The 11,251-nt window shown below is 41.4% G+C and overlaps 1 protein-coding gene across 1 annotated transcript; it reads right to left on the bottom strand.

Annotated features, from left to right (window-relative positions):
• Positions 1–1,207: 1,207 nt before the first annotated feature.
• Positions 1,208–6,429, bottom strand: inhbab (inhibin subunit beta Ab). The gene is made up of 2 exons (XM_037084240.1): positions 5,485–6,429; positions 1,208–2,632 (listed from the first exon to the last, which is right to left on the bottom strand). The coding sequence occupies exons 1-2, from the start codon at positions 5,900–5,902 to the stop codon at positions 1,848–1,850; spliced, it is 1,203 nt and encodes a 400-aa protein (XP_036940135.1). The 5' UTR covers positions 5,903–6,429; the 3' UTR covers positions 1,208–1,847.
• Positions 6,430–11,251: the final 4,822 nt, after the last annotated feature.

Genomic DNA, 11,251 nt, shown 5'->3' on the forward strand with positions numbered 1-11,251 from the left:
AGGACCGACAGTCTCAGTGGGGTTTAGATGGGTAACTGCTCCCAAAGTAGCGCAGAGGAGCGTGTACCTCAATTCTGCCTCCTGGTATCAACTTTGGGTTGTCAACTCTGTCAGCAAACTCTGTAAGATTTCTAGATTAGACAGCTGCTAAATCCAAAGTGGGATGTACTGTATGCTATCTCTCCTAATCAGGTCAGGTTTTCCCCAGAAAGTCTGCCAGTTACAAACGGAGTCCACAGTGTTTGCTGGACACCACCTCAACAGCCAGCGGTTGAATGATGACATGAGGTTAAACATGTCATTGTTGGTCAGATTTTGCAGGGGACCAGAGAGAACGCACTTCATTAACAATGACATGTTTCACAATCTTAATATATTTACAACAACTCTTAGCCTTCAGTCTTAAATTTTTACTCAGTGTCACCCACTCTAGCCCCAGAGATGCATTTGACTATGGCAGCCGGTGTCTCTAACTTCACCTTCACCTTTCTGAGTATCTTAGCTGGTGTTTTGCTGAGTGGAGAACACTGGAAATGTGAACAGATGTTGTTATTGGTGGTGGCTTCTGCTTTTTCTGTTATGCCTTCTTCAGGCAGTCACCCAGCCTGCATGGTCCTCCTTGGATGGCTAGTGAAGTTAGCGAGCTACACTAGGTCAGTCCCCTATGGCTATTGAGGCCTTGCCCCTAACCCCTAACCCTAAACCTAAACCTAACCCGCTAAAGATTTGTTTCCATCTAGGGTTAACCCTCCCTAACCTTATTCCAATTGTGCAGAGCTGTGTCTCCAATTCACTAACCATCACCTCCAACACAACTAACAAACTACATGTATTACATCTATCAGTAGATGGTATTGGAAGCTTGAATGGAGCAGATGTTTAAATGTATAACATGTAGTTAGTCTGTGTAGTGAAGAATGCAACAAAACAATCAAGTTAAGCTAAAGCAGCAAAACCGTTGACCAGAAACACACAGCCAACTGAAAGGAAGCAATACATCAGTATTAACTGATGACTTCAACAGCTTTAACTCATGTTCATCTCCTACAGGCTGCAGAGATCAACATATCAAGGTGAGTTACTTGTTCTTACAGTTTCAGCACCTAAATCGAAAGGGTTCATCCTCTCAGGAGCAGGAAAGACAACAGTCAGTTTAATCCAATAAGCTGTTGAAATCTGTTTGTTTTTACAAATTAATGAATGTTGACAATGTTGACAGTTTATTCAATGATGAAGCTAAAAAAGCAAATAAATTATACAAAGTTGGCAACAATGTTTCATAGTTTTTACAATGGAGAAACAACCAAAAACTGCTGAAACCGTTTCAGCGTTTCTGTTTGACCAGTTAAATAATTTTTACTAATAATACTCACAGCTTGTTTTAACTTCATTAAACCAAACTTTCATCATCAGTGTCGTCTGTCTTTGGCTTTCTTCTGAAATGAACCCTCTGTCAGAAATGTTATCCAAATATCAGAACTCAACTAACTTGATAATAATAATAATAATAATAATAATAATAATAATAATAATAATAATAATAATAATGTTGGTTGGCCATTTTTCATAGTTGTATCTCAACATCAAAGATTATTCCTCAGTAAACAGTCAAAAATTAAAAATGTTCATCACACATATTTTCTATATGGATAGAAAACAACAGACAAACATAACTGTAGACCGATGAAGTGTTGCATAGTATTCTCAGGTCGTTCCAATGTGGAAAAAAGTCTCTCCCAAGAAGAAACACAATGCCTTGGCACTAAACATAAACACTTTATCTTTACTTGGAAAGTGTTGATCTGATCTGTTTTCCCACAGGAGAGCAGGAAGTAACTGTGAAGTCTTTACGAGCAGCCGCACTCCTCGACAATCATGTTCTGGACGTCTTTCTTGATGATCTTCTGCTCTTCGTTGTAGTAGAGCATTGACATGGCGCGCAGCCTCGTTGGCACGCAGCACGACTTAATGTTTTGAAAGGGGCTGTAACCCCTCATGCGATAGTGATTGATGACCGTTGAATGGAAGGAGAGCGACGAGCTGCTGATGCTCGCCATGTGGTTTGAACAGTCGCCCTCACAGTAGTTGGCATGGTAACCGGATGGTGCAATAATCCAGTCATTCCAGCCGATGTCTCTGAAGTCCACGTAAAACTGTCGTTTGCAACAAACGTGTATTTTCCCATCACACTCCAGACCTCGTTTGACTCGCTGCAGAGTCTCTTCTTCTCGAGCTCGCAGCACCACCATGAGGAACGGTCGGTGAGACTGATCTCGCTCTCCTGCTTGCTCGGTATTGGCAGGCACCAGGATGGGTGTGGCTCCGGCCTCAGCGCACAGCAGGCAGGAAACCTGCATGCTGACTGAGCTTCTGCCGCTGTCCAACAGGGTCTGAATGCTGCGTGATACGCCAAGGGTGTGCCAACCACTGCGGCGGGTGTCCACCATCTTCTCCGAAACACACTCCTCCTCCTCCTCATTGTTACTGAGCCGCAGCAGCCGCAGCATCACTTTTCCTTTGGGTCGGTTTCCCTTCGACACCTTCAGGAAGATCCAGACGTTTGCCTGTTCAACCATTGACGAGCCAGCACCCTCCTTCGAAAGGTCAAAGGTCACCATGTTCAGAGAGTCTCCTGCAGCAGCAGAGCTTAAAGTTAGCATGGTAACATGTATGCAAGAATTAGCCACACCCATCACTGTGAGAAGCTGTTTCTTGAAGAGAAATATTTACTGACTGAAAACCCATCTGTACACCCTGGCTTTTTCTCCCCATTAATTTAATTTATTTTTTAACAGTGTTATTTTTACTTTCATTTTCACCTTTTGAATGCACTATGTACAGCACTTTGGTCAGTGTGAGCTGTTATAAATGTGGATTTCTAAATACATTTTACTTGCTTACTTACTTACTGACTGATGTTAACACCATTTATGTAAAACACAGGCAGCTTACAGAAGTTCTCTACTGTCTACTGGCTGAAGTCAAACCCGCTTAGAAATTAATGGGAACCTTTCGACCTCAGGAGAAGGTAAAGAATATGAAGTTGTTCACTCATCTGAACTTAGCAGTCTGACATGATGAAGAACATCAGATTGATAACAGCATGTTTAATAAATGCTGATTTTTCTTTGAAGAAAAACTCCCCAAAATGTTTTTCTTAATTTGATCATGCTGTTGAAGCAAACAGTTATGAGCATGAAGACACTGTGACCCTGCTGTCTGAACTGGCCCTCTTCTCTTTTGTCCTCATGTCATTTGAATGAATGAACAAAGAAAATGTCATTATTGATGAAAGCATGAATGGAGCCGCTGCCTCTAAATATACTCAATGTGAGCAGAGACACTAAAAAAAGAAAGGCCTGGTTTCAGGGAATGCTGTTAACAAGGCCACACACACACACACACACACACACACAAACTCTTTGTCTGTGCTGCAGAATAATTACTGAGGCCCAGATTTGTCTGAATGAGGAGATTATTTACGGCCTGAGCCCACTCGGTATGCCCCCCCCATTCTCGTTACTGTCCTCTAATTTTGAGCCTTTAAGGGACCTTTTTAATTAAAGATTCCTCTCAAACAGAAGACTATTTATAGCACAAATCCATTCTGTACATTTATGTAAGCAAACAAGCAATCGGACAATGTGATTGGTCATGAGCTGGTTCATGTTCACAGAAAATTTAAACAGTTTGTCAAACTGTTTGCTGACTGATTTATTGTTAAACTTCAGTGAAGCATTTGATTCATGATGTGGACTGTAATCACAAACTCTCTTACAAATCCCATTAAATTAATGCAATACATCATGAAAACCTAACATGACCTGGAATAAAACTTATTTACGTCTAAATCTGGAATTCACCACCTGTTCTATGAATTTCATACATTACAATAAGTTCAAAGGCATGCTATGCAGGAGTTGTCATTGACAACACACAGGTGCAGAAAGCGATTCCAAACAATGTTAGTTGTTGTCAAATACAACGATGTGCCTGCTTCCTGAAGTCAGCACAAAGCTATGAAAACAAAATATCCAGACATTCACAACAGATAGACATCAACATAACTGTATTTAACCAGTCGATACATCTTGCTTTTTTTTTTTATACATAGAAAAATGTTTAAACTTCCTTCTGTGAGTCCAGGGTTTAAATTTTAGATGATCTCAGAGCAGGAAACTTAGTCTTTTCAGTGATTGTCCTGAAAAGATGTTATTTTCACACTATGTGAGGTCATGCTTGTGCACTTACTTCAGAAGAGGTGCACAGTGCACAGGGCTTTAAAAAAAAGGCTGTAAATATCTTTTCTAATCAGTTTGGTACCTCTGGGGTCTGGAGACATGCATTATACCGGACAAGCTGTATGAAGCAATTGTGGATTAAGAAACTTCCCAGAGGAAAATGCTATTGCTCAAAGCTTGCTCCTTTATGGCTATGGAGCCATAAAGGAGCTCAGAGAGTTCTCATTTCAGTTTCGTTGTAGTCTTTTTTGGTCTCAAACATTTCTCATTTGTTTCTCCTAAAATTCCTTAGGAGCAGTAGGTGAGACTTGAAACTTGACTGCTAAAATCTTGCTCCTTTCCAGCACTGGGGAGACATTCTGAAACTTCACTGAGAGCTTGATGAGATCTCCTTTGAAACTTACAGGGAGCCCAAGTTGAGATTTTCTGCACCTGTTTCTCAGGAGAAACAATTGAGAAACAGGAGAAATCAGCCACAGCCTCACTTTGGTCTCACATAGATCTCATAGTTGTCTAAGAGAAATGGATGAGACACTACTGAGATCTCTTTTCCAATTTTTGTTTCCTCTGGGTTCACTCAGCTCTCCCTCTACATGGGGGTGAGTAGATAATGACCAAATGTTTTGCTTTCTAAATAAACTGTTCCTTTAAACTGTTAATTCTCTGAATGTACCACAGCATCGTAGATGAGTTTCAAATGCACAGCTTTAAATTCTTCAGCAGTAACAAAAGTGTTTAAAAGTTTCCCTACTGAGGACAAAGAACTGAAGCTGCTGCAGATTTGACACATTTAGAATCAGCATTCAGTGTGAAACTCACAGTGCTCAGGTTTGGTCAGGTGCCTTTGTGCTAGAAGATTTCAAGGCAATAGTGAAAAAAAGAAAAGTATACTTCAATCAGACTCAGACAGTAGAATCAGTAGACTCAGTCTGTGTGGCTGCAGATAGATTCTTACTGTGGACATCTATAAACACACTTTGACCTCTTAGGATTTTTGTGAATGAGCTGATGGCAGACAGACAGACAGACAGAGAGGCAGACAGATAGACATCTCTTGTGCAGCTGATCTGCAGTAAACCTCAGTAGAATTTCAATCCAATGACTTCATGAGAGGAAATCCTCCAGATATAGGAACAGTGTTGAGCTAAGAACTCACCCATGTAACTGTAACTTTTGAGCTTTTTTTTCTTTCTCTGAGCTGGTGAACTTGAACTGAAACCTTCTGATTGGCATGTAGACTCACCTGGCTCTGCAAAGGTGATGATTTCAGATGGCGGTTCAGGTGGGGGCACGGTCCTGGGGCCCTGACTCTCCTCTTGGATCACCACGCTGCCGTCTTCGGTCACACGGCCCACGTGTAGTTTCTTGATGGCATTGAGCAGTGCAGCACGTGGTACTGGCTGCGTCAGGTTGGGCCGAGCACTGAGGTGCAGCATGTTGAGAATGTGTCGTTTTACTGCCTCCACCATCTCGCTCTGTCCTCCCAACGAAGAGGAGTTCCTCCTCATCTGAGACAGAGAACAGGAAGGACAGTCCAAAGATGTAGACCCCTCTTGGAGCTGAGTAGCCACATCAACCTCCGGAGCCGGTGTGACCATTGGAGATGCGTCAACGGGAAGACTGATGGCCATGAAGATGAGGACGGCAAACAGAGCAGACATGGTTCAGCGTGGACAGTAGAGTCGCTATCTTAACATTCAGAAACGCAGCAGATGAGAAGAGGAAGCCGTTTATAACAGTTCAAGGTGTTTGAGATGAGGTCCTCACAGAACCAGCTGAGTCAAGCAGTCAAGTCAGTAAACTCAGCAGAGTCTCAGTGAAGAGAAACAACAAATACAGAGTTCACACTGAAATTAAAAATCCTCACAGAGTCAACAGAGTTCACAGGTGTGTCTTCTGGTCCTCAGTCTGGTCCTGATGGTTTTGTGGTCCTGTTAGTTCAGGACCTCTGTGGTCCCGATGGTTTAGTGGTCTATGGTCCTGATAGTTCTGGCCCTCCTGGGTCCTGATGGTTCTGGTCCTCTGTGGTCCTGATTGTTTCGGTCCTCTATGGTCCTGGTGGTTTGGTGGTCTGAGCTGAATAAACGCTGTGTGCAGGGTCACTCTACTCTCTCCCTCTCTGCTCTGTTACCGTAATTATACCTCTCTGCCTGTTTAATCCCTCCCTCCTTCCACAGAGGTATTTCCCTTTGAGTACCACACACACGCACACACACACCACACACACACACACACACGCACACACACACACTGTGAGTAGTCTCTCAGAATATCTCAGGACTGTTTGTGGTGTTTCCTCCTGAATGAACGTCACGACAGAAGAGGAGGAGGAAGGAGGGAAGAGGAGGAAGAGAGAGTGTCCCTGATTCATTCATACCACACATACACACACACACACACACACACACACACACACACACGCACACACACAAGACCAGAGATACACACACTGATGACTCAGCACAGCATCATCATCACCTCACGTGGAGGAGAAACTCTGTTGGTGTGAAATTAATTTTTAGACTTTGTTGTTAAAATCAGAGTCCTGCAAATGGCAGATGGAGCGACTCAGAGCAGACTGTCACACACGCACACACACTCACAAACTGTGACATCAGTACGCCCTCTGCTGATGGGACTTAGGTGTTACAGCGTCCTCCTCACCTAAGCGTGTCTTCTGACTCACGTTTATGAGTGACTCACCTGACTCAACTGCTGTACTTTTTTTTATTGGGGTTAGGGTTAGGTTACGGTTTGAAAAAACAAATATAATTCATTTGATAATTTATAGAAATGCCTTCTCAAGCCTCTGTTATGTCCACTTATACAAATAGTTTAAACATTTTTTTTCCATACTCATCCTGACATAATAATACTGTCTTATTATATATTGTCTCATTATGAAGTTAATGTGACACCGTCAGCATTTATACCGGTTCCCTGAAAAACGCTTTTTCACTTTGTTATTCTAAAATCTCTCTGTCTGGTGATCCAGTGAACATTCATGCCTCAATTACGTTCTGAAAGGATGACCAAACCCACATTGTGTCCTGAGTTGTTGTACTTGTTGCTCTGAGGAAAATGAGAATGAGCAACGTAGTTGTCCTTGCAACAGCAGAAAAAATAATACCACTTAGAAATGCTGACAGGGATTCTGTTTCCGATTTAATTTCAAATAAAAACATGTTGTCAGTGAAATGATGTCAAACATTCAGGATTTATTTAACTGTTAACATAGAGACTGACTGATGGTAAAATGAGACTCCAGTCTCATGTTCCTGGGTTTTAGCTGAGTTAGTTCCTGTTTTATGTTCAGAGGCAGTGTCAGAGGCACTGTATTGGCAAACTGAACCAGTGTAAATGGATAAGTAGTCTGATAACTGTACAGGTCGTTTATTCAACTAAATAAAGTGAAAAGTCCCACAAAGCAACGTTACAGAACCAAACAACAGTAATGTAGTAACTTTAACTGTCTTTGGCACTTTGGCAACTTATGAGGAAAACAAAACTGCTGATATAACTGGTAAGTGTCTTTCATCCTGTCTGTCCTCCAGACTCTTCATCACATTTCTGCCCGACAAACACCATCTGTCACCTGCAAAAAACGTTACTTCAGTGAACTTTCCTCCAGAAAACAGCCTCCGTCCCTGCGAGTGACAGACTCAGACAGCATCCAGTTTACCAATGGTGATTATGTAATTATGTCATTTAGAGTGAAAAACTTAACTTTGTCACTTTCCAGGATGTTTGGTGGGTCAGGATCTCAATCACTACACATTAGAACAGCATCCATATGATTATAAACTATCAGCAGGTTTAGATTGACAGGAGGACACCTGGGAAACATGTTGAAATCTGTGTCAATTACACAGCAGTTTCTCTTTATGCTGGTGTTGCTTGGTTCTGTGTAAACAAACAATGGCAGAGAATTGGCAAACCGCAGCTGCAGTTCTTGTTTTCAGCTAGTTTTGTCCTTTGGATTTCATTTTCATCTAATAGTAAAGCCAAAACTATCCAAACTAGTGAACAAACAAACCATTTTCGCAAATGATTGTTGAGAATGTTTTCAGGAGGAAAAATGAAGCTGCTCTGTAGTCTGGTGGTACAGAGCAGCTTGGGTGAGATTATGTTGAATGCTGATTGCAAGTCAATAAACAGCATCCTGATGTTGCAGATCTTATTCTCCAGGTGTGCGTAGCAGTAGCGCAGGCAGAAATCACAGTGTGGATGAGCACAGAGAAAATAAGGTAGGCCGACATAACTATATAAACAGTCCTTCTTATTAGGTTCTGGAAAACATGCAAACTATAAATGACATTTCAAGCACTTGGCCAATTGGACATCAGTTTAATTAAACAAGCCGCATCACATGGCGTGGTGCAGCGACCACTTATTCCCAAACACATGCAGCTGACAGATGCAGTGGCATCAGTATTAAGCACATAGGTACCAGTACACAGTGTCAAAAGCATGCTCAGTAACCTTAAAAATTAGAATTTAACATTTAGGTGGCAAGATGGCCTTATAACAACATGCACCATGCACACACATACACGTGGAAAACACGTGTATGAGTACATGCCTGAATACACTTCCTACTGCTCCTCACAGTGTCTTGTTGTTACAAACTGAATCAAATTTCTTTGTTTTGCCTTTTTATCATAGTGTATCATACCCATGTTAAAAGCAGCTACCTAGCTGTGAATGTCCTCCTCAGTGCAGTGTGCGGCTGTAATCTGAGTGAAAGAGGGAGGGGCTGCTCACAATCTGGCAATTGTGCAATGCACTGCTGGTTGAAGAAAAAAAACTGACCTATCATTGTCAATATAATATGGTAAACATGAAACCATACACCAGAATTTTTTCATTGGTTCCATGGTTGGCTAATTGAAATTGTGTTCACTGACAGCTATTCAGTAGATGATCCATCAAGAAGTATTCTGATTGGGGTGGCATGAGTGTCACATGGGTGGGCCCAGGTCCACCTTGGCCCACCCATAGCAATGTGGCAGGTGTGAAGACTGAATGGAGGGCAATGGATATCAAATTTCATTTCATTTATTTATTTAATGGGCAGTGCACATTAATCAACATTTCTGTAAAAGTGCCAGTGTTAACCAGCAGCCTAATTTTCAACAGTAGTCCTTTGGTAAGATGTTAAACTAGGCACAGGGTGGCTAAAAAAATAAAGACATATTAAAGAATATTCACAGTAACAGATAATAAGCCACCGTAGCCAGTCTGACTAATCAATAGCAGAAACTTTGAGCCAACCAATTATGGCATGTTGTGTATTATGTTCACTAGTGAACATAATCCGCAATATGCCACAATGGTTAATGTCCTGTGAAGTAGATTTTATATTAAGTAATGTATTATTGCATTCTCCTTATAATGAAAACCTGTCTCTAAGTATTGTTTTGTTGGTTGGCTCAAAGTTTCTGCTATCGATTACTCAGGCTGGCTACGGTGGCTGGGCTAACATTAGCCATGTTAGCTAAGGCTAGCTCTTTCATCAGCTTTAAGTAGTTTATAGGCAGAAATTCAGACATGTGTTAAGTTAGCATTGTAAATAAAGACAAAAAAAGTATACATTTATGGCAGTACTTGTCGTCAAACCAGCCCAGTGGTGTTATATTTGCATATTCAGGGGCACTCTAGGGGCAGCACCCCTCCAACAGTCTCTCAGTACCATAACAATCTCAAGCGGCACATTCTGTCGGCGGCACATATGTCGGCGGAATAGCAGTGGCATAATAGCAGCATACCACTCCGAGAATCTTTATGCCAATCTTGGGGATCGGTATATGCTGGTGAGCAGAAATCGACATAGCTTCAGCCACGTTTGGATCTCGGCGCTACTGCACCAGACTGGCTAACCTTAACCATACATCCATTCATACAAACCACCATGGGTTACAGGACCGCGACAATAACACATAGCAACAGACAAACATGAATTCAGATTAAACACTATCAAAGATGTTCACATTTTTGAGCCACAGGATGGTCATCCTTAAAACTCGACACAGCTGACTTCTTTCAGGTGTGTACTGCAGTGTTTTTTCATGCACTGTTTTCAGGTGTGTACTGCTGGGTTTTCATATGTGTACTTCAGGATTGTTGTGTGTACTGCAGTGTTTTCAGGTGGGTGCTTCAGTTTTTCACAGTGTTTTCAGGTGTTTACTGCTGTGTTTTCAGGCATGGACTGCAGTGTTTTCAGGTGTGTACTGCAGTGTTTTCATGTGTGTACTGCAGTGTTTTCATGCAGTGTTTTGTAACAGTCAGAGTTATTGAATGTAGCACCCACAGGTGGTGCCTCCTTTTGTTTTGTGGGGAATGTCTGCTTCCCTCTGGTGGATATTTCTGGAAACAGCAGAATTTAAAGATAAATTGTAAAGTTATTTTGTGACTGCCAATGTGTACAATTTAAACATCTGCCATAAATTGATAACTGTGGTCATTAATGTGAATAATGTCCAACTGTGTGAACAGAGTTTGTCTTACTCACAGCTCCAGTTGAAATCAAGACAGAAACAACAGACCAAACATGGAGGATCACAGATGGTGAAAAGAAGCTTTTTAATACAACAGGTGAAAAATATTTAAATCTGTAATTACCAACAATGGCCATCATTCAATGTCTTTAACTGGAACAGGATATACATCCTCTGCCAACCAATCAGAGCAGCAGGTTTCTGAACATTTATCACAACAAAGTGTTCTGGTGTTCTGATCCACAATTATAAAGTCAATCAGTAGAATAAAATGACCTGCTATGGCAGATTAAAAGACACATCTTTGATTAATTATAATAATATCAATAATGACAATAACTGTTTGTACACCTCAATCCTTCTACCTGAATTTGTTCCCCTCAGCTTTTGCAGTAATGGATCTGATTTCTGATGGGTTTCTCTATGTCATTATCCATCACTTTTGACATCACTTCCTGTTGTTTACTGGACTGGACTGCACAGTCAATAAGTGAACCAAAAATAGCAGGTTTA

This window comes from Acanthopagrus latus, chromosome 21, assembly GCF_904848185.1.
Source record: "Acanthopagrus latus isolate v.2019 chromosome 21, fAcaLat1.1, whole genome shotgun sequence".
In the NCBI taxonomy this organism is placed as follows: domain Eukaryota; kingdom Metazoa; phylum Chordata; class Actinopteri; order Spariformes; family Sparidae; genus Acanthopagrus; species Acanthopagrus latus.